The following is a 24053-nucleotide window of genomic DNA, read 5'->3' on the forward strand; positions in this document are numbered from 1 at the left end:
GACCTGTCTGCAAAGGCAGGAGTCCTTGGGCTGTGCACGCTGTGGGGAGCGTGAGAGCTATAGTCAGCTTCCATGCAATCCGCCTGTGCTCCGGAAAGCACTCCGGCCCAGTGTGGGGGTGAGGAGAGCTGGCATCACAGAGAGCCTGCAGGGAGGCAGCACCTGAGAACCACGGGGCCTGACAGCGTGGGCCCGGCTGCAGCATGCCAGCAGGCCTGACGGAAGCCGCTGCTTCCTCGGCTGCCCTCATCTTGCCCGGGAGGTTATTGCTCTGGGTATAAACAGTCCCCTGCAGTTAGCAGGATAAATATAAACACAGCCTCCTGATCCGGGCTCCCCGCTGCCACCACTGCTCTAAGCGCCAGGATGAGCGAGGGTGCAGCGACGCAGGGCCCCCGTAGCCTCGCACAGGGCTCCCAGGACAAAGCGCCACAGGCCCCAGGGGCTTATGTTCTCATGGTTCTGGAGGCCCCAAGTCCGAGATCAAGGTGTTCCCGGGGCTGGTTTCTTTTCTTTTCTTTTCTTTTTTAAAGATTTTATTTAATTATTTGAGGGAGAGAGAGCACAAGAGCAGGGTGGGGGGGCAGAGGGAGAAGCAGACTCCCCGCCGAGCAAGGACCCTGATGTGGGGGCTCGATCCCGGGACCCTGGGATCATGACCTGAACCGAAGGCAGACGCTCATCCGACTGAGCCACCCAGGCGCCCCTGGGGCTGGTTTCTTTTGAGGCCTCTTTCCTTGACATGTAGGTGGTGGCTGTGTTCCCTGCGTGTCTTCACGTGGTCCTGCCTCAGTGTGTGTCTGGGTCCTAATCTCCTCTTCTTATAAGGACCCCAGTCTGGCTTAGGGCCTATACTTATATGGCCTCATATTTCCTTAATTCCCTCTTCAAGGGCTCTATGAGCAAATACAGTCATGTTCTGAGGAACTGGAAGGTTAGGACTTCAACATAAGAATTTGGGGGGAGCAAGAGGTCATCGAGGTCATCCCCCTGCCTTTAGAATGAAACCTGTCGGAGACCTTCCTTGATGAAGGAGAGTTGGTCTGCATTTTAAAAACCCCCTTAGAGAAAGAGATTCCATGTATTTGGTGGGACCACTGTGAATTGATTTCTGGAAATTGTTGCTGCTTGTTATATACAACTAAAAGCCAGTTTTTTTTTTGTTGTTGTTGTTTTTAAAGATTTTACTTATTTACTTGACAGAGAGAGAGAGAGCACAAGCAGGGGGAGCGGCAGGGAGAGGGAGAAGCAGGCTCCCCAGGAAGCAGGGAGCCTGATGTGGGGCTCGATCCCAGGACCCTGGAATCATGACCCGAGCCGAAGGCAGCTGCTTAACTGACTGAGCCACCCAGGGACCCTAAAAGCCAGTTTCTTTCCATAGACTGTGAGCAAACTTAGTGGTAAAACTTAGAAATAAGCTGAACTGTGAGCTCTAAGAGGGCAGGGCTGTGTCCTAGCACGGTGCTTGCCCAGAGCAGGTGCTCGGCAGATCTTGTGGACGAGGACGAGGGAAGGAGGGAAGGAGGGAGGGAGGGGTGAAAGGAGCTAAAAAATAATTAAAAACCAATGAGAGTTGTCCCAAGTGCTGGGACACAGTCCTACAGCAGTTGGTCACTACCTCGGCCCTGAGCTTCCCCTGAGCAGGCACACTGGGCGCTCAGCGCGCTCAGGAAGAGGAAACAAGCGCATAGGTGCCCCCAGGACACCAACACTTCAGATCTACATCCAAGGAGAAGCAAATCTCATGGATTTTTTTTTTTTTTAAGATTTATTTATTTTTATTTGAGAGAGTGTGGGAAGGCCAGAAAGAGAGGGAGAATCCTCAAGCAGATTCCCCACTGAGCGTGTAGCCCGACTCGGGGCTCAATCCCAGGACCCCAAGATCATGACCTGAGCCAAAATCAAGAGTCGGATGCCCAACCGACTGAGCCACCCAGGCGCCCCTCATGGATCTTTACTCAGGGACATGGGCAATATTTTTTCTTTGGTTTTGCAGAAGACACAGACCTGGTCTTCTTACAGGCAGGCGGTAAAACATTAAATCATTTCTGAAAGCATTTCCGTGGGGAGCAAGGACAGTATGGTCCACAGTAGCTGTTTTCTGATGACCTGACTTAGCATAGAGATGGCATTTGGAGACCCCACAAGAGGGGGCTTGCTGCTTAGAGCCTCCAGGCTCCTGTTCAAGCCTCTAATGGGGTGAGCCTGTGTCCTCCCACTTCCTGAGCCAGACACGAAGCCCCTTGGCACAGCGAACACCCCTCATGGCGGACACATAGAGGCACATTACATTAGAGAAGCGAGAGACCAGTGGAGGGCACATGTAAGTGAGGGCGTGGTATGATCTGAAATGTCCGTGTCCCCCTAACATTCAGATGTTGAGACCTAATCCCTAAGATGACGGTATTAGGTAGCCGGGCCTCTGAGAGGTGATTAGGTTATGAGGGTGGAGCCCTCATGACAGGATTAGTGACTTTATAAAAAAGATCCCAGAGAGTTCCTTCACTCCTTCCCTCATATAAACGCAGAGAAAAGGTGCCTGTGAACCAGGAAGAGGTTTCTCACCAGACACTGAATCTGCTGGCTCCTTAATCTTAGATTTCCCAGTCTCCAGCTCTGTGAGGAGTAAATCTCTGTTGTTTATGAGCCACCCAGTGTATAGAATTGTGTTATAGCAGCTCGAACGGACTAAGACAGGGAGTGAATGCCTAAAAGCAAGATCTGACACCTGAAATCTTAGGAGCATTGTTTGCATTTCCTCCAAGACAGAGTTCTGCCCAGCTGGGAACTTCTCCCTCTCTGCCCTTGCAGGGTGTGTAACTTTAACATTGAACACACTGATGTCCATTCCTCTGAGTACAAGAGCCACCCTGCGAGGTCCTGCTGTCTCCAAGTGACAGATGAAGACACGGGCATGCCCGGTAGCCCTGAGTGAGGGTGGAGCTGGGGACAACCTAAACCTCTGACTCCAGGGCCTGGGATTTTAACCGCTGCAGTCTTCTGATAACTGGAGCAAGTTACTCACCTCCCCACCTGGTCTGTTTGGGCTGCTATAACAAATGTAGCAGAGACTGAGTGGCTGAAACAGTATTTATTTCTCACAGCTCTGGAGGCTGGGAAGTCCAAGATCAAGGTGCCAGCAGATTCGGTGTCTGGTGAGTGCCCAGTTTGTGGTTCACAGGTGACACCTATTCTGTGTCCTCATATGATGGCAGGGATGAGGGAGCTCACGGGGTCTCTTCACAAAGGCATGGCTCCCATTCATGAGGGAGAAGCCCTCCTGACCTAATCACCTCTCAAAGGTCCCACCTCGTAATGCCGTCTCCTCAGGGGCTAGGACACAAACATTAAGACCGCAACACTCCCCGAGGTAAAGTAAGTGAAGCACCTGTCTTGGACCTGAGCCTTGCCAGGTGGGGGTGTCCTAGCCTCCCCCCTCCCACCCCATAAACTGCTTCAAAGGCAGGCTCCTCCCCTGTGTCCATTTCTTCCCCTTTCAGGACCTCTGCGTCCCCCCTGCAGCCTGGCAGCCATGCGGCCCTACCCCCTCCTTTCATTCCTAGAGCCAGCTTCTCCCAGTTGCCAAATCCCAGGGGACCTGTCAGGTTTCTATCTGATTAGATCCTTCTAGAAGTCTCTGACCCCTGGCTCCATCATCCGTGCTTCTCAAACCCTTTGTCTGTTCTAGCTTCGGGGACTTTGTTCTCTCCTGCTTTTGCGTCCTCCCTTTGGCGCCCCCTTCCTAGTCCCCTTCTGGCTACTACCCTGCTCGGGGCCACTCCCCCTGTTCGGTGCAGGAGCCTCTCAACTGGGCCCCTAGATCCTGACCCTTCAGGTGTCCTCAACACAGCAGCCAGAGACTGGCTTTACCGTTATTGTTGTTGTTGTTATTATTACTGTCATGTAAATATTTTAATAGCTAGGGGCACCTGGGTAGCTCAGTTGGTTAAGTGTCTGACTCTTGATTTCGGCTCAGGTCATGATCTCAAGGTCATGAGATGGAGCCCCGAGTGGGGCCCCGTGCTCAGTGCAGAGTCTGGGATTCTCTCTCTCCCTCTCCTCCTCCCCTCACCGACCTCCCTCCCCACCCCGACCCCGCTCATGCTCGTGTGCACTCTTTCTCAATAATAAGGAAATAAACCATAAAAATTTGCTCTGTACACTGAGCAGCTGATGGTTGTTCTTATAATCTTAATTCCTTCTAAAATGGCATGTGATTCTAATAGAGAAAAAAGGTAGTTATCAGTTATATGCAGCATTTCTGCTGTCCTTTGAAATCTACTTGAATAGTTACTATATTTCTTCCTCTTTTTTAAAGACCACTAGCTTATCTGTTTATCCCTCATGCTAAAATTAAAAAAAAAAAATCAAATGAGAGAGATAGCTTTTCTTACGTTCTGGGGCATCTGTGTGAGTTAAAATTTGCTCTGAGAGGGTCCATGAGAGATTCGCTGACTAATCCCTCTGCCCAGTCTCTTCTTTCTTTTTCCTGCTCTCGTCCCCCACCTCCAGCTCCCCTGCCTCAGGGCCTTTGCTCTGGCTGTTGACTGGCCTGGAACATTCTCACCCCAGACGTCACTTCCTTCCAGTACTTCATCAAATATTCCTTCCTTAGTGAGGCCTGCCCTGACTCACCCCACTTCATGCTGCAAGGTGCCCCCTCCCAGCCCACGGCACCCCCACCCCCTTAGCCAGCTCTAGTTTTTTCTTTTCTCCATGGCACCAGCCACTTCCTAACACAATTTACTTACATATTATGTTTGTAGTTTAATATCCATCTCCAAGCTGAAATATAAGCCTTGTGAGGGCAGGGAACTGTTTGAATTACTGATGGATCCCAAGGGCCCAGCCTAACACCTGGCACATAGTAGGCCCTCGATAAATATTTGTTGAGTACATGACAGCCTCCTTCACAGGCTCCTCTTCTACGCCCAGGGTTCCCCAGAGAATGCCCTCATTCTCATACTGTACACACTCTCCGAGAAGTCTCACCCATATGACCCCTGAATCCATCTCCCAGCCTCCACCTGCTTGGCTAAGGGAGGTTTACTGCTCAGCAATGACACCTCCTCTGAGAAGCCCCCTAGGCCTCTTCTCTTATTTGCCAGCTTCTTGTGATGTCTCCCATGCTGTCATTTTCATAGAGTATCAGGGTCATTCTTTTGAGAATGGGGGCCTTATCTCATTCATTTTTATGTATACATTTTAATTTTACTTATTTAGTAATCTCTGTGCCCACAGGAGGCTCGAACTCACGAGCCCAAGATCAAGAGTCACACAGTACTGACTGAACCAGCCAGGTGCCCCTATTTATAAATTTTTTTTAAAAATCATTGTTGGGGGGGGGGGGGAGTTACGATTTCAAAAGTAGTGACTATCCCATTTGTACCAGAGGAAATGTGAAATATTTATAAAAGCATACAGGAGAAAATTAAATAAAAATCACCCCCATTTCTACAACTTAGAGGTGTGTTCCACTTATAGAATTAAATACATGTGCATGCACACACACATGTATATATATATATATATATATTTTTTTTTTTTTTCCCTAATAAACTGAAAGACTTAAAAGGAATTTCTTTTAAAAAAAAATGAATGGTATCCAATAAAATGCTGTTAGGGAATGCTGAGTGCAGAACCATCTTGAGAGAGACGGAAGCAGCCCCCGGGAGCCGGGAGGGGGCTGGCGCTCACATCTAGGCTGGGGTGTTCGGACAGGGAACATAACCCCACAGGGCACCGACAGCAGACAAGGCCACTTGAGGACCACAGGGTAGTTAGATAAAAACAAGACCACTCACCCATGACCATGTCTGAACACTGACCACATAAGAACATCATCCAAGCCACCCACATGACCAGACACCCCCTCTGGTCTCGATGAGTAGACTACAGTTGCTTTTCTGACCTCGGCTCTGGCCTTGCTCCATTACTTCCACCTTCTAGGTAACAGTTACTAAAATGTCCTCTCCTAGAATTATCCCTGCTCCCTGGCAGCATCCAATCCGGAGCAAAGCCTTGCTTCCTTGAGCACCCCCCAAAATCACCTAACTCAAGCCCAAATCCTAAAGAAGTCCTTTCTGATACCTGCTGGTGGAGATGCCCCACAGCTCCCCACGGTGTACACCTCCCTTGTCGCAATGAGTCAGGAAACTCAATTTTGTGTGTCTGCAGGTGTGTTCCTGGTGGCCTTTGGCTGCCGGGCCCGGACGATAGATACTGTCCATCACAGTGTTCCCTCCCGCGCCCCATGCCTGGCACAGAGCAGATCTCAAAAACACGTGAGATGAATTCACTCAAGCTAAGGTACAAACCATGTTTCTGAGACAGGCCCTGCTCGTGACCACTAGACAAAGTGCCAGTTCCTTTGGGAATTAGCAGCTGTTCCCTAAGCACCTGCGTCGTGGAGGGAGAGAGGAAATATAAGACATGGGCTGGATCCTCGTTGACAAGGCGACACAGAGAAGCACAAAGGGGTAACGAACACTCTGGAACATGGTCAACAGCACAGGGGCCACCACAGAGCTAAACGTGCTGCCAGGTGATGAATGGGCTTCAGAGAAATATAAAGAAAGGAAAGAAGTCACCGCAGGCCTTGCACGGCGGGGAACGGCAGATGCAAAGGCACGGCGGGGGAGGGTCTGTGGTGCATCTGCCCCACACTAGGCTCTGTGCAGGCTGCAGTCTTGCCCATCCTGCTCGCCTCCTCTCCACCAGTGCCTCACACAGAGCAGGCTTTCCGTGAATTCCTGGTGAACGAATGTGTGTCTGCATAAGACAGTGAGGGGACCCGAGCGCCTCAGGAAGAAGGTTCAAAGAGGGAAGATGATGCGAGAAAAGTGGGTCAGGGCCTTGAGTGCCAGTCTGAGAAATTCCGGGTCCTCCTGTCGGGAGCTCTCTGCGGCTTGAGCAGGACAGTCCACCCGGGACAGTCTGCAGAAGGAGGGCTTCATGGCATCAGGCTTCTCTGTGAATGGGGGTAGGGAGACTAAAGGCAAGCTGATGAGGAATGTGGGATTTGGGGACGGGCAAACCTGAGCTGGAATCCCACTGTCTGCCATTGTCTGTGACCCTGGACGAGGTCCTTAACACCACTGAGCCCCAGCCTCCATCTCCTGTCACTCAGGATTTGAGGCACACTCATGTCCAGACCCAGGATAGGCATTTTGGCCACAGTTCCCCCATCATGGTGTGGTGTTTCAGGGCCCGATCACAGGGTATTCTCTGAGCCAAAGGCTGAATCGGGCCTCAAGGGGGGCGGGGAATGGAAAGAGCCGTGGGTGTGGGGTTTGGGACCTGTGTGCTGGTGTTCTTTTGTTCATTACTTGACTTCTCTGGGCCTTGGTTTTCTCACCTGAATAAGGACCAGAAGCACCCGCTCCAAGAGTTGCTCTGGGGGGCACCTCTGGGAAAGCAAGAGCAGAATGCTGGGCATGGGGTAGGGCTCCATACCCAGTCCCCCCATCCCTCACCTCCTGCGAGCTGGTGATCAACCACCCTTCCCTGCAGGTGGCTGAGAGCAGAACGTGCAGGAGCAACCCTGTCCCATTTGGAGGAAGAGGCGCTCCTGACCCCTTAACCTCAGTCCAGAGGCCACAAGTCCAATGCCTCCCAACACAGCCAGGCCCTAACAGAGACCCCTGTGCTGAGACGCTGTGGCAGCCCCTCTAGCTTGTCTGCTGGTCTACAGGGCAGGGGGCATGTCAGTGGGCACCCGGGCGGACAAAGGGTTCTGCGGGGACTGTCGAGAGCATTTCCCCAGCTGCAGCTCTCCACAGTGACGCTGTCCGCATCATGCCTCCTGTCTTTATCACTCCCCTGGAGCAGCCCACAGGCCTCCTTCTGTGAGGAGAGGTAGGGGGAGGAGCCAAGTGCTGGGACAACTCCGCATACAGACCAGGGCCTTGAAGAGTGCCCCCCGTGTGCACAGGAAGCCTGTCCCTGAGGGCTCAGAACCCAGCTTCCCAGCACCCAACTTCTTTCCCTGTGTCTCCCCTCAGCAGGGCACGGAGGCCCTCCTTCAAATGTGGCTTGCAGCTCCATAGGCAGGGATGAAGGACAGGGTGCATGAAAGCGGGACTGACTGAGTAGAGGTGAACTGTCCGTGCGAGAGCAAGACTCTGCCGTACGGGAACCGCCATGGGCTTGAAAACCTCTGCTCCCCTACGATACAGGACTTGAGGTGACAAGAGATTCAGCTGACACTGTAGTGACACTTCCGAGCAGGCGCACTCTCAAGCTCCTCCCTGAATGAGCAGCCTCACCCCCGCCCTGTGGGGCCCCAGAGGTCCAAGAGCAAGGAGCGAGGCCAGGGCGGGCCTCAGGCTTTCCTCATGTCACCAGGCCGGCTCCAGGCTCCTGCCCGCCAGGCCTGTGTCCCATCAGGGACCGTTCTGCCTCCCCTAGCCTTGGAGTCCGCCTCCTCCCCCACCCCCCCGCCCCCGGCCCTGGGCTGAGGCTAGGGCTCTGCTCTTTGGGTAGGGGGGGCAGGAGGGGCAGTGATCTCATCCCTGAGAAGAATTAGTCATCAGAGAGGCAGGGACAGATCTGGGGGGCAGGACGGAGGACGGGCTCCATGTAAATGACTCATCTCCCCGCGGGGCCCGGCTTTGACAGCTGCTGTCCGGGAGAGGTTGTTAAGCGGGAGCTACCCGGAGGCAGGAGTAGTTAACTGGCTTTTAAGAACTCATTTTGCTGAATGATTTCTGGTGAGGAGAGAACACCTTAATCCCACAGCAGCAGCACAGAGTAGGAGGAGGTTCAAGTCAGCCCCGGCGGGCCAGGAAAGCCGTGCCAAGGTTCACGACCAGTTCTTGGGGTCACTTGCCCATCGCTCACAGTTTACCAAAAGTTTTCTAATATGAAACATCACCAGCCTGCAGTTTGGGGGAGCGGGGGTGTTCAGTCCTCTTTTCCTAGCCCTCTGCCCTCTCAGCCACCCCCACCTGCTCTCCTCAGACAAAGGTCACCCCAAAGCCTTCCCCAGAACAAGCCAAAAGCACGCGGGAGAGGAGGGGCCCACGTTCCCCAGATGCTTCGCCAGCGGTGCCACTTTGTCCTGAGTCACCGAGCGTCCAGTGTGAGCCCCACCCCACGCTCGGCCGTGGAGAGAAGGGAACCAAGGGCTGCCGTCCTCGGGAAGCGGGCCATGGAGTTTGCCATCTAGACAAACCCACAAGCGCCAACCAATACAGCAGGGCCGCGCCAGCCGCGTCCCCAGCATCCCGCCGCGCGGCCATGCCGGAAGTGGGGACGGGGAAGGCGGTGCGGGCCTCTAGCCGGCCTCCCGCCCCGCGCAGGGGGTGCTGCCGCTCACCTGGAGCCGCGAGCAAACCGAGGCCGGTGAGGTGAAAGCGCTCATTGGGAGCGTCGGGTCCGCCGTGTGTAGATGGGGAGCTCTTTCTGGCTGCTGAAACTTCGAGTCACGGCTTGGCCCTTGGCTCGCACGTTTCACCTGATGCCCCTGAGCTGTGATGGAGGGGCCGTGCCTCTCCCGTGCTGTTTGCCAGTCAAGCTTGCTGCTTGGGGAGCACTCAGCAGGCCCCAGGCACTGTGGGAAGCTGGGGGAACCACCTCCCCACTGACTGCTCACAATAACCTTCCGAGGTAGGCAGTCAGCAGGCCCTTTACGAGGGGTAACATGTCCATGTTGCCCCGTTAGCAAGTGAGGCAAGAGCCTGACGCCACAGTCCCTGCTCCCAGCCTCTGCTCTCAGCTCTCCAAGAAAGGTGACCTGCCCTTCCCAAGCCTGCAGGAACGGGAATGGAGACTCGCCAGTTTTGTCTCATGCAGCCTGAGGTTTCCAGAGCCCGTAAGTTTGTCCAAGGTAGGGCATGTTGCCAGATGTCAGGCTCAGATGCTGGAGAAGCTTCTAGAGGCCTCACTCCCGCAACGCTCCCATAAAGTTCAGCCTGAGAGCAAGGTGGATGGGAAGTTCTCCCACATCGTCCTCTTCCTTCTTCCACACGGTCACGCACTCTGTAGGCGAGTGCTACCGGACACCGTCTGGGGGCCAGGCTGAGCCCCTCGCAACCCGGCCCTTTGCCCGGCACCCTTCCAGCGCGCATGCTTTTCTCAAGGCCCGGCCTCTACTTCCTCTCTCTCGAAACCCCACCAACCCTTCTGGACAAAGATGCCTTCCTCCGTCAGTCTTTCCCAGACCCTCTCTCTAGCCGGAGGACCTCAGCCCCGATTCTGACCTGCGCTGGTGTGGGCGCGCCTGCGCACTGGGGACAGCTTTAAGTCTCCCCGGTGATTCTCTCGTGCTGCCGGGAGTGAAGCTCTGCTGCTCCAGCCAAAAGCAACCTACCTCTCTTTCTTCCGAACTCCCCTGCACTTGACTCTCTCCCTTAGCACATCGCAAGCTCCTTCCTCCACTCTCAAATCCTGGCTCTGCCACTTGTGTGATCTGGGCAAGTTATTTAACTTCAGAGTCTTTATTAAATGAGACTACATCTGCTAATCTCAGAAATGGGAATGATAATAACATCCCACTTGTGGTTCATCCCATCTGAGATTATAACTGCACCATCGATTATAAATGCACTAGTATTGTATGCCATTAAGAATTTTAAATGTTGCCAAATAAACTGTCAGGTCATCATTGTAAGAAGCATCCTGGTTTCAGGCATGTTAAAATTCAAGGAAAAAAAGCTGTGACTTAGAATGAATGAAACCCAGTGCCTCACGGAGTCGTCGTGAGGATGAAATGCATGGATATACCTGAAGTCCTGGCCCAGGGCCCAGAAGTAGTGAGGGCTCAGTACATGTCAGCTATTATTAGCTCCCGCCACGTTTTTATTCCTCACGGAATGCTTTAGTGAGTTTTCCAGTCCCAGCTCTCCCAAAATGGTGCTTACCCAGGCTGGTGAGTTGTTCCCCTGCCCCCCTCCCCTGGCCTCAGGGTAGTGATTAGAGCTGGATGAATAGGCAGCCCCAAGGTTCCAGGGCTGGGGCTCGTGTCCCAGGGAAGTCTCTTTGGCCCGATAGCCTGATGCCCTCTCAAGGGTTCAGCCTTCCTCCAAGGAGGAGCCGCCCTCCTTCTCCCTGAGAGTCAGTGTCTTAGCTGTAGCCACAGAGCAGCCTCACGGCAGTTGGACCCCTCAGCCCACAGCCCACCTGGAATCTCCCCCTGCTCCCTGCTTGGAGAGGGAAGGGCATGGGAGGGCCTGGCTGCTAGCCTGACCTTGAGTAAGGCCAGCCTCCAGTGAGCTTCAGGTTCCTTGATTATTAAAGTGAGGCTGTTAATCCTTCCTCCAGCCAGTCAGAAAGGATCAAATGAGATGAGGATGTTGGGAAAGGCTTCCCAGAGAACTGTGCTAAGCAGCCATGGGTAGGGTCACCAGATTGAGCAAATAAAAATACAGGACACCCAGTTATATTTGAATTTCAGATAATCTTTTTTTTTAAAGTAAATCTTTATTTTTAAGTAATTGCAACACCCAACATGGGGCTCGAACTCACAACCCCGAGATGAAGAGTTGCATGATGTACCGACTGAGCCAGTTAGGCGCTCCTAATATATAACCCTCCCCTTTTTAAAAAATATAAGAACATTTTTTTATTTTATTATTTCTTTTAGTAATCTCTGTGCCCAACATGAGGCTCAAACTCACAACCCCACGATCAAGAGTCACATGCTCCTCTGAGCCAACCAGGTGCCCAGTAATGAATCATTTAGCACAAGTGTGCCTGATGCAGTGTTTGGGACATACTTATACTAAAAAGTGATTTGATATTTAACTCGGAGTTCTGTAGTTTATTTGGCAACCCTAATGAGGCCTTGCCCATCCTTGCCTGTTGACCCCAACCCACCCCTCTGCTTTCCCACTGTCTCTGATAGTTAACTTTCATGCTTGAGAGGTTCTTAAAATTTTTACTTTCATTCGGTCAACAAATAACTATCAATGCCTACTTTACATAAGATTCCCTGGTTCACTGTAGAGCACAGAAAGATTAATAATAAATCTTTATTAAGGGCTTCCTAATGTGCTAGGCATTAAGTATTTTGCATATATTAACTCAATACAAAAAATTATTGAGGTAGTTAAGTTATCTGCATTTTACAGATAAGGACACTGAGGCAAAGAGAAGTTAATTAATTTGCTTAAAGACACACAGCCTGGGAGTGGTGGAGCTAGGATTCAAACCTGAGAAACACAGTTCCAAATAGCCGATATGATGTGGCCCCACCTGCGAGGGATTCCAGTCTCATTGTGGAGACAGGCCCCCGCTGGTAATTCATGCGGTACGTCATCTGTGCTTGCTACTTAAGGTAAAAGTCACTGACCAGCTGTAATGGCATCACCTGAAGCCAGGTTACAAATGCAGAATCAGGAGCCCTGCCCCAGAATCCAACAAGATCCCCAGGTGGGTCCTAGGCAATCTAGTTTGAGAATCACTGCTCCGAACAAGCAGAGGGAGAGTCTATTTATTCACTCGACAAGCTTAGCTCGAGCACGTTCTGCGTAGCAGGGGCTATTCTAGGCACTGCATTGTCACGGTGACTATTGAAAAATGTGGGTACTCCTCAAGCATTTTTTAAAATGTCTCAGCCTTAAGTCTTCATGAGGGTAGAATGCAGCATTTCCCAAAGGTTATTCTTTGAAACACTCAAGTTCACCAGAGGCAATTAAATACAATCTGTGGTCAGATTAGTATGGGGAACACTGGATAGTGTTAGCACAGCCCCCTCAGATTCATAAATCACAGTAACACAATAAGTGCTCTGAAAAGTCCTGCCATAAATAAACTTGTTTCACGTTCATCCACTTTTTCTTTTTAATTTTGGGAATTCTCCCCACCACCATTAAGTCTGTTTTATCATCTTGAGCATACTTGGGCATATCGTATTACAGTTTACAAAGAGTGTTCACATTGGGAGGTTTACATTTTACAGATGAAGAAATGGAGGCTCAGAGAAGTTCGTGGTAGTGACTTGCTTCACACTTGGCCCATAGAGGCCACAGCAGAGGTCAAACCTTTGAGCTCAGGTCTGGTCCTATTTCCTGGACCCTGAGCTGCTCGCCCAGGCCCTTCACCATCACATTAGTTGGAGGGTGTTTTTTTGTGTGTAATGGAAGGTGTAAGCAGGAAAAGAGGTTTATGGGCTCAAGCAACTGGAAGTCCAGAGGTAGGCTGGGCAGCATGGCCAGCTTGATTTGACCGCTCACTGGGGTCCTGAGGGCCTCATTTCTTTCAGCTGCCTCCACTTGGCCTCCTGCCTTGTCGGCTTCACCTAAGGCTGGCTCCACCTCACGGCCACAGATGGCTACCAGCCACTCCTGGGGCTCCTTCCCGCTCCCTCCACATCCAGGGCAGCTCTAGAGTGACAATCTTTCTGCCCAAAACCCATCGGAGAAACTCTTCTTTCATCTGTGATTCGCCTGAATGGGGTCACACGCCCTTTCCTGCACCCATCTCTGTAGACCGAAAAATGCCCTGCACTGATTGGTTTAGGCCTATCCATCCTTGAGCCAATCACAGTAAGGGGCGGGTCATCTCCGTTGGCTAGACTAACGCGGAGCCCGCCCCTGGACTTGGGTCAGTTCTTCAAGTGGCCCTGCTGCCTCATGTAGGCGTTGGGGGTGGGAGGTGCGGTTAAGGAGACGGCTACAATATCCACCGCAAGTGTTGAAGGCCACTTGAAATTTAAATCAACAATATACACTTTAAATATCTTACAATTTTATATATTAATTATACCTCAATAAAGCCATTTTTTAAAAGAAACTAAGAAATTATATAAATCAAAATATTTGAAACCGGGCAGATTCAGACCAGCAGGGCATTCAGGGCTACCTTGTAACATTGTTTCTTAAAGACCGGGCTTTAGTCCGTCTGCATCAGAATCATCAGGGAACATTTGTTAAAATGCAGATTCCTGCACCCTTTTCATGACCCACAAAATAAACCTCTGGAGTGGGACCTGCCTTGGAATCTGCATTTTTATTAGCACCACCCTCTAACCAACTGAGCTAACTGGCCTCTGCTTTAGAATCTGCATTTTAACAAATGTTAAATTGCTTGGATCAGCCCTGGTTTCTACATGCTGTCCTGAGGTAATTATTACTAGTGCCCCTTTTACTCTCAAAAGTATACTGGATTGGGCTATAAATTATATCTCCCCTTCTCCAAGTTGACACCGTGGAGCCAGCAGAAAAATGTTCCCCAGGTGAAGAGCAAAGACTCCCGCTTTGTCTGGCCCAGCGGAAAGGGCTTCAGGGTCAGCTCAGTCACTTACAAACTGGAACTCAGCCGACCACCTTCAGCTCCCTTAGCCCATGTCCTTGTTGGGGCTGATGATGCCTCCCTCACAGGGTGGTTGGAGGGGTTGGATGAGAGGATATGTGTCCAGTGTCCAGCCCAGAGGCTGCCCGCCAGGAGCACCCGGTACAGATCAGTACCGGTCTCCCCATCTCCATTCCAGCCTCTTTGAGCTGAACTCCAGAGGCCCTGTCACCAGGGCCCCACTTGCGAAGGCGGCACCAGACAGGCTGTGGGAACGAGCTTCACAGCTTTTGTCAAAGTGGCATAATAAAGCCCCCAAGTGTCTGCTCTTTGCAAACTGGGATGGCAGATCAATTGTGGCATAAACAAAACAGCAGGCTTGGTGCGAACCCAGGGACAGATTACGCCTCTGCAGGGTGTGACTGGGGGAAGGAAGGGACTCTCAGGATGGCTGGGTTTGCCTTTCCTCTGGCTGAGGCTTCAAGGCCCCTCTCCAGGGCCAGCCTGGCTCCCCACAGATTGCCAGGGCTTGGGGGAGACGGCTCCTCCCCTCTGGGAAGCACCTGGCTAGACAGCAGAGTCAGGCATAGACAGCCCCCCTGCCCCCCCCAGCCCTCAGCAAGAAGCCTGACCCCAAGGCCTCAGCGCCCCCCCCCCCAGAGCTCTGAGTCTATGGGTGTGAATGGGGGGAGGAAATGCCACCTCCACCCTATCTCCTGAGCTGAGCAGACAGTGTCGTCTGTAGGAAAGCAAAAGGAGGTACAGTGGACACAGAGCCAGACCTCAGGAATAGGGCTGGTGAGAGGGACACTTGACTGGGTACCGTCTGTGCTGCCAGAGAGACTCCTAACCTGTCTGTCCCCTTCCTTCTGGGAGGAGGGTCCCACAGACAATCAAGCATTCGGCACCATTTTGAGCCTGTGGTCATGGCCATGAGGAGACCCCAGAACAAGTTCTGGCCCAGCCTCTATGTGGGGGCAGCAGGGCAACGCTGTGCCCCGGCCCAGGGGTGAGCCTGCGGCAGCAGGGGAACACAAGTCAGTACAAAACCTCTAAGAAGACAGCCCAGCTACTCTATGAGGGCAGGAACTGCCTCTGTCTGGTTTTCCACCATATCCCTGAGCCTAGCACAAAGCCTGCCAAACTGTGTTTGCTGAAGGAGTGAATGGGTGGATGTTGGTCTTCCAGCAGCCTATCTAGTGCTGTGCCTTATAGGGCCCTAGGATAAGGCCACACCCCCTCAGGGAAGGTCGGTGACGAAACTCATCTCATCCTCAGTCCCATCGTCAAGGGAAGAGACATCCTCAACAAGAAACCCAGCTCTAGGGGCGCCTGGGTGGCTCAGTTGGATTAACTGTCTGCCTTGGGCTCAAGTCATGGTCCCAGGGTCCTGGGATCGGGCCGCATGTCGGGCTCCCTGGTCAGCAGGGAGTCTGCTTCTCCCTCTGTCTCTGCCCCTCCCCCTGCTCATGTTTTTTCTCTCTGTCAAATAAATAATCTTTGAAAAAAAGAGAGAGAGAGGGGCACCTGGGTGGATCAGTCGGTTAAGTGTCTGCCTTCTGCTCAGGTCATGATCTCGGGGTCCTGGGATGGAGCCTTGCATTGGGCTACCTGCTTAGCAGGGAGTCTGCTTCTCCTTCTTCCTCTGCCCCTCCCCCCTGCTTGTGCGTGCTCTCTCTGTCAAATAAATAAAATCTTTGTAAAAAAAAAAAAGATATCCAGCTCCAGAGAGGGGCCAGAAAGCCAGACATGGGGGAGTTTGGAGGAATGTGAGGATGCTCCTGATGGAGGGCATGGCCTTTGACTTAGGGGGGTAGGTCAGGTAGGGGCAGTCCTGTGAGGGCCCCAAGGGGCAGATGAGTCCCCTGCCTGTGGGCAATCAGCCCGACCTTTAGCCAAAAGTAGAGGTCCCCTTGGCATTGCATTCCTCCTGCTGTCTCTAACCAAGCCCGGGGTTGAGTCTGGTTATAAAGCCATGCTTGTCTTCACTGCGCCAGAAGAGGGGTGAAGAGTCCACCTTGGTGGGAACATTAAGGAGGAGCAGTGGCCCCTCCCCCCAGCAATGGTCAGTGGAAAGAGAGCCACCAGGGAAAAGAGGACTGCTGGGGACAGGAGTCGTGACTGAGGGTCAGCCTCCCCATGTGAAAGCGCTCTCCTGGCTGCCAGCCCTGGAGGATGGAAATTAGGTTTTCTAGGAGGAATGGAGGCCCCACGGTGCCCTCGGAAGGCAGTGTGGGAAGGACGTGGACGGTGGGCCCCGGCAGACCTGGGCTTCCGTCTCAGCTTACCCTTCCATGCTGTGGGGCCTTGGCAACGACTTAACCCCCTGGTCCATGGTTTCCTGTCTGTGGAGTGGGGTGTGCCTCCCTCACAGCTGTTGCAGAGATGAAGCTAGGAGGCCTGCGGGGCTGGCGCTGGAGGGGGGTCGGGGGGTGGCCTTCCCTGCAGCGAGCAAATCCAGGTGGAACCAGTTTATTCAATGGGCTGACCCGGGAAATGGCCTCTTCTTCTTCTGCTGTCTTAAAGAACTTCCCTTTGGACCCCTTCACATCTTGGGCAAATGCTGGAGTTTTCCAACTAGTCTTTTTTTTTTTTTTAAGTACCAGCCGCTTTAAAATTGAAACTCAGTCTCAGATATCCAGTCTGAGCTCAATCCAATCTAAATCCAGTCTTCAAGTTCACTTCTAATCAAAGCTCCGCCTCTCCCTCCCGCTCAGGCCTGGCCCTCAGCTCAGGGGCCTGCGGTGCGGGAGGGGCAATCTGTTCGCTCTTGGTCTGACATCGCTGGGCCCACTATAATCCTTTCTTTAGCTATTGCTGGTGGCGCTGCCATGGCCACTGTTGGGACAGATGGGCCCTTTCATGGGGCCCCTCTCTAGGTGTTTGGAGACCACTGCCCTGTGCTATTCCCTCAGTGGGCATGCCCTCTCCATCCTACTGCCTATGAGGACCTGGAGTGCTGCCCCAGCATCCTGCCCCTTAGCCTCTTACTGCTAGGGGCCCCTCCGTCCAGCAGCAACCCTCCGTCCGCCAGAGTCTCTTCAGATCTGGCTGCCTTCCGCTCCACCGTGTCACTCTCACACACCCTTGATGCAACAAGCGTCGTCGGCAGTGCGGACTGCTCCCCTCTTCCCACCCCTGCCTGTGTGTCCTGCTCCAGCCAGCCTCTCCAGAGAACTCTCCAGCACAGTTTCAGACTCTAGGAAATGCCACCGGCTCTCCCCAAACCGTCACTATGCTGCAGCCAGTGACCCTGGCTGGGCCTGCCTGTGTCCCCGGCTCGGCTAGCCTCCGGAGGTGAGCTGCCCGCTCTCTGCTGCAGCCTGAGGTGCTCTTGACCGCACCCCCATCACTTGTCCTGCGGGTGGGTGCGGGATGGCACAGCACCTTCTACTACAGAAGCTCTGCTGCTTCATGACCATCTCCCATTACCCCCGGATAATTTCTAGCCTTTCCATATAGCCTGGAGGTGTGGGGTGGGGTGTGCTAAATAACCAGACCCGTTTTGGTCTTCTAGTAATCCAGCATAGATGTATCTAGAACTTCTCTTTCAAATAGGGTATAACATACCACATGTCACTCTTAGCTTTGAAACTTCAGCTAAAAAACCTCAAGATTGGGAAAATCCCATTCAATATTCTCTCAGGCAAGTATTAATTTTCCAGGCTCAGGACTTTCCATTTCTTCCAGAATCTAGCAAAGGGATCCCCTATTAGAGGTGCTGTTTTTCCTCAGTGTGTAGAGGCAGTGTCCGGTAGAATGGTCTAGGCACCAGGCTAGAAGCCAGGACACATGTATGGTATCTATCCCCAAAAAGCTATACGTCATGTCCCCTCTGCCCCTGCTCCCTCACCTATACAGTGAGAGGTGGATTAGAATGAAGGTCCCTTACCGTTAAGAGTCTAGTTTTTTTTTTACAGTTTTTCTTATGAGAGTAAAAAAAAAAAAAAAACCCTTACAAAACACACAGATAATTATACAACACCCATGTAACCACTATCCAGATGAATAAAACATTTCCAGCACCCCAGAGGTCCCTGTATCCCCTCCCGTTTAACCCCCTGCCACGCCCAGAGGAAACTCCAATTCTGACTTTTATTGAAATTACTTCCCTTAAATAAAAACTTAAAAAAAGGAGCAGGGGCACCCGGCTGGCTCAGTTGGGAGAGCATCCAACACTCGATCTTGGGGTCATGAGTTCGAGCCTTGTGTTGGGTGTAGAGATTACTCAGATAAATAAAAACTAAAAAAAAAACCACTTCCTTGATTTTTCTTATAATTTTACCAACCAAGAATGCATCCCTAAAAAAATTACTATAGTTTGGTTTTGCATTTTTTTTAAGATTTATTTTTGAGGGGCACCTGGGTGGCTCAGTCGTTAAGCATCTGCCTTAGGCTCAGGTCATGATCCCGAGGCCCTGGGATCGAGTCCCACATCGGGCTCCCTGCTCAGCGGGAAGCCTGCTTCTCCCTCTCCCACTCCCCCTGTTAGTGTTCCCTCTCTAGCTGTGTCTCTCTCTGTCAAATAAATAAATAAAATCTTAAAAAAAAAAGATTTTTTTTGAGAGCGAGTAGCACGAGGGAGGAGGGGCAGAGGGAGAAGCAGACTTCCTGCTGAGCTGGGAACCCAATATGGGACTCCATCCCAAGACCCTGGGATCATGACCTGAGCCAAAGGCAGACACTAAACTGAGTGAGCCACCCAGGCGCCCGGTTTTGAGTTTTTTATAAATACTGGAATAATACAGAAGGTGTTCAGCTTCTTTGTTTAACATTCTTTCTGTGAGGTTCATTCATATTATGAATATGTAGCTGTGGTTGATGCGTTCTCGTTGTTGTCTATTTCCTTGTATGAATAGACCGTGTCTTGGGTATGGTGCTGGATATTTGGGTCATCGATCTAGGACTTCATATAAATGTGCTCACAGACACATAAATAACAAACACTTTCACTCCACATATAACCATATGGATTCAGAGCTGATTTCTTTGTGAATTCAAGAACTTGGGTTTGGCTTTTTTTTTCTAAGATTTTTTTAAAAATTTTATTTATTTATTTGAGAGAGGGAGAGGAAGAGGGAGAGAGCCCGAGCATGAGCACGAGGGGGGGAGGGGCAAAGGGCGAGGGGAGAAGCAGCCTCCCCACTGAGCAGGAAGCCCAACGCAGGGCTCAATCCTAAGGCAGATAGATGCTTAACCGACTGAGCCACCCGGGCACCCCTTGGGTTTGGCTTTAAAGTGTGGAAAAATCCCTCTATTAAATTGGTTACACTGCTAGTATGGTTTTGGTGTTTTTGTTTTTCCTCTCTTGTGGCCAAAATCTGAATCTAGGGATATAATTCATCTTTTTCAACTTGGGTATCGTCATAAGCTTTTCTCCTAACTTAAGTCATTAAGCATAAGATGAAGGCCGTGGTTAGGCAATTGAGATTTCCTCCGGGGAATCTAGAGAATGATTAGTATATCGGCTTAAGGAATTACTGAAAAATTTTTTTTCTCTGGCTCTTTTAAGGAAATAGTAAGCCAAAGGAGACAGAACTCTTCTCCACCGAGTTCCCAGGCCTGGCTCGCCGCACTAGTATTAGCAGCACACAGGCAGCCCTCCTGACCTGGGCCATAAACGTCACAGGATGCCCCTGAACTTTTGCTGCATAGGTGCTGAAAGGTGCCACGGTACTGCTCAGACAGATGATCCATTTCCAGCTCAGGCTCCAAGCAGCAGTGAATCTTTGTGCCAAGAGACTAAACCCCCTCTATAACCAGAGTGAGGCAACCATGGGTCCTACGAGGAGACCACAGCGGCAGTGGGCTGAGAGCTCAGTGGGAGGGGCAGAGCTGCGCTGCCCTGGATGGCAGGGGCCGGCGCGCTCCGGTGGAAAGTCAAGCCTTCTACGGAAGTGGATTGATAGGGGCGCCTGGGTGGCTCAGTCTGTTAAACGGCTGTCTCCAGCTCAGGTCATGATCCCAGAGTCCTGGGATCGAGCCCCAAGTCGGACACTCAACGACAGAGCCAGCTCACTCTCTGAAGTATGTGGACTCATTCTCAAACAATTTTTTTGTCAGTTTCATAAACCCTCTTTCAGAGAGCATCACACACAGCTGCCTGGACTGAACACACTCTACCTGGTCCCTAATAATCCCCGTTAAAATGAAGCCTTTATGGAATTCTGTCCTAAGTAGGCCCATGTGTGCCATTGGTTACCTTTAAAAACAAAACAAAACAAAACATCTCTTTGTAGCTTTGTAGGTATCTCAGTGGTCTGCACCTATGCAGTGGTTTCATTTCCTGCGTCTTTATGGGTCCTTCCTAGTGACCATCCTGCCCCACCCATTTCAATCTACAGATCCCCAAGACCAGGGGCCGTGTCTCCTCCAGCAGTTTAGGCGTTGCCCCGATCGGGAATCATGCCTAGTGCCGCCAAGGGAGAGAGAAATGTCCAAGCACCGTTTCCCCTCCTCTGAGTGAAGCCACTCAGGGTGGAAGCCTCGGTAGCACCTGCGTAGGCCCGCCCGGCTCGCCGCCCAGCAGGCGCCACCCGCCCAGCCAGGGCCTCGCTGACCCCTGCCCTGTCTCCGCAGGTTTCGGCATGACCACCCCCGCGACGGTGGGCGGGAAGGCCTTCCTCATCGCCTACGGGCTGTTCGGCTGCGCCGGGACCATCCTGTTCTTCAACCTCTTCCTGGAGCGCATCATCTCGCTGCTGGCCTTCATCATGCGCGCCTGCCGGGAGCGCCAGTTGCGCCGCAGCGGCCTGCTGCCCGCCACCTTCCGCCGCGGCTCGGCGCTCTCGGAGGCCGACTGCCTGGCGGGCTGGAAGCCCTCGGTGTACCACGTGCTGCTGATCCTGGGCCTGTTCGCCGTGCTGCTGTCGTGCTGCGCCTCGGCCATGTACACCAGCGTGGAGGGCTGGGACTACGTGGACTCGCTCTACTTCTGCTTCGTCACCTTCAGCACCATCGGCTTCGGGGACCTGGTGAGCAGCCAGCACGCCGCCTACCGGAACCAGGGGCTCTACCGCCTGGGCAACTTCCTCTTCATCCTGCTCGGCGTGTGCTGCATCTACTCGCTCTTCAACGTCATCTCCATCCTCATCAAGCAGGTGCTCAACTGGATGCTGCGCAAGCTGAGCTGCCGCTGCTGCGCGCGCTGCTGCCCGGCGCCCGGCGCGCCCCTCTCCCGGCGCAACGCCATCACGCCGGGCTCCCGGCTGCGCCGCCGCCTGGCCGCGCTCGGCGCCGACCCCGCGGCCCGCGACAGCGACGCCGAGGGCCGCCGCCTGTCGGGCGAGCTCATCTCCATGCGCGACCTCACGGCCTCTAACAAGGTGTCGCTGGCGCTGCTGCAGAAGCAGCTGTCCGAGACGGCCAACGGCTACCCGCGCAGCGTGTGCGTCAACACGCGCCAGAACGGCTTCTCGGGCGGCGTGGGCGCGCTGGGCATCATGAACAACCGGCTGGCGGAGACCAGCGCCTCCAGGTAGACCGCCGGGCCGCGCCACGGACCCTCGGCAGGCTGGCGTGCCGCCGGCCGTGGTTTGCTTTCCTTCTCTCAGACGCTGGCGCTTTCTTAATCTTTACCCAATAAAATCAAACCAAAAAAAAAAAAAATTTTTTTTTAAAGAAATACTACTTGGCCAGGCCTGATGTTATCCAGGGCAGTTTCGGGGGAGCCTGTTTTCCTCGTGGGTCCCCTCTTGAAGAACCGTGGCCCCCGGCAGATTCTCCTCCAGGGAGAGAAAGTGGCACCCCAGACCCTCACCCGGTGCATATCGCAGCGAGGAGAGGGCCATCCCTGGGTTTTGTGGACTGGCACTAAACCCCGTCCCCATGCACATAAGCAGCCGGCAACCCCAAAGCATATGGTGCAACTTCTCATGGCTCTGAATTACCTCCGCAGCATTTAGAATCCTGGCCCAGCCTAGCAGCTTCCTTCTGGTCGTCAGAAGTGATGTAGTCACAGTTTTGACAGGTGGGGGTGGGGAGAGCCATATGTTGCCTACCGATGTATATAAATAGAACAGCCGCTACACACGGAGAATGGTGTAGTATTATGCAATGAGATGAAACACAGCACCAACTTGCGGACTGTGGCATTTCCCCGAGATTTGGAAATTGGGATGGTAAGGGGCTCAGCTGGCCTTTCTCAGCCTGGGGTTGGTGCATTTAGCACAGCACACAGGGCAGCTACTTTTAATGCCGGAAACCCAGGGTGGCCGGCAGGGAGGGGAGCACGCAGGCTGCAGGAGCCCTGCTTTGCTTCAGCCAGCTGATCTCTGAGGCTGGGGGCCCATCTCAGAATCCCCCAACCCTCCTTCCTTTCACCAGCGTTATCCTTGGGAATGCTTTTCATTACTAATTAGGAATGTCTGGGTCTTCTCGGACAAGATCTTGCTTTGTTGGTGTGGATTTCGTTTCTTAACTGCCGTTGAGCAGCTCGTTTTCCCCCTAAGGGTGCAGAGTGCAGCCTCCGGAACCCCCTTCTCCTCTGAGTCAGGGCTCCCCAGCACCAGGAACCCACAGCAGCCATCCTGCAAATGTCTGAGAAGTTAGCTCCAGAGACCATAATGTTTTGGGGACAGATCCCATTCTAAACCCTGTTTGGCCTCCACTGATAGTCAAGTGAATTTGTTTTCTCCACTGACAGTCTGTGTTGGAGGTGGAGGAAGGCGGGGGGCGGGGAGCTGATGGAATGGGTGGATGGAAGCGGTTTTGGAATTAGTTTTGCGCTGGATGATCCTCAAGCTGAGGGACCGGTTCTCGGCCCTCTGCTGCAGAGAGGTCCCTGACCTGGAGGAAGGTCAGATGCTTTCTTCCTTGAAAGGATGGGGTTCTTGAACTGTAAAGGAACAATGCTCTTTTGGCCCATTTTCCTCATCTAAAAAGATGATCCCAAGGACAAATGCCAGAGTCTAGTCAGACACGGTGTGACCCACCAGTATCTACAGCTTCTGCCAGGAAGTCTTAGAAAAGCAGCAGGACGCCTTACACCGCATGCCTGCGAGGCATGGGAAGCCGTGAAATCTCCCTCCCCGGCAGCAAAGGAAGCATATGTGCCTGGAACACACACACACATGCACACACACCCACAAGCACACACATGCACACAGCATTAGGAGTCCTGCTTGAATGTCAACCTCCCCTCTCCCCCTCCAGTTCATGACCAGAAGGGGAAAATGTGTTGGGATCTGAATGACTCTCTAGCTACTCTAGGTAATTTCTCATTGGGATTGGGATTGGGATTTCAACACAGGCCCTAATCTGCGGGTGAGGCCAGTGAGGCAGAGCGGCCAGGAGAGAGGTCTTGCTAAATCCTGAAGGGTAGGCTTCCAGAGAGCCACGCTTCCGGAGTCACCGGGACCGGCACTCAGGCCAGCTGGTGGCACCCCTGCCCCGCCCAAGCCATGGCTTCGTTCACACTGCCGTGACAGCACACCGAGAGACGCACACGCACTCTAGGCCAAGGCTCTCTCAGAGGGCCTAGAAATTAAGTGCCACGCCCATCCCTCTAGGAGAAGGGAAGATGAAAAGGCATCCAATTAGAGGTGTCACCCAGGCAACGAGCAATAACTTGGGGATCTGAAGCATACAGAGGGGTGAGATTTCCCCATGATGGAGGCATCTAGACCACGAGGACTTGACAGCAGGCAAAACAGCAGTCAACCCAGGTGAAGTGAGCCCCAGCAACAGCACAGGAAGCTTAAGACCTAGCTAATGAGGTTCTCTGAGCTAGACAGGCCAAAGAGGTGTCCAGGGGATCCCACTGACCAGCGCACAAGACTGCACAGAACCGTGTCTCCACGGGAGGGAGCAGGACCCACCTA

At 52.8% G+C, this 24053-nt stretch overlaps 1 protein-coding gene across 1 annotated transcript in view; it reads left to right on the forward strand.

The window, feature by feature from the left end:
- Positions 1–22881, forward strand: part of KCNK12 (potassium two pore domain channel subfamily K member 12) — a 48738-nt gene extending 25857 nt beyond the window's left edge. Inside the window, exon 2 of the mRNA XM_036121645.2 lies at positions 20812–22881. Coding sequence (XP_035977538.1) covers positions 20812–21713 — 902 coding nt within the window. The 3' untranslated portion in view covers positions 21714–22881. The remainder of the gene's footprint in view (positions 1–20811) is intronic.
- Positions 22882–24053: the final 1172 nt, after the last annotated feature.

This window comes from Halichoerus grypus, chromosome 10 (assembly GCF_964656455.1).
Source record: "Halichoerus grypus chromosome 10, mHalGry1.hap1.1, whole genome shotgun sequence".
NCBI lineage: Eukaryota > Metazoa > Chordata > Mammalia > Carnivora > Phocidae > Halichoerus > Halichoerus grypus.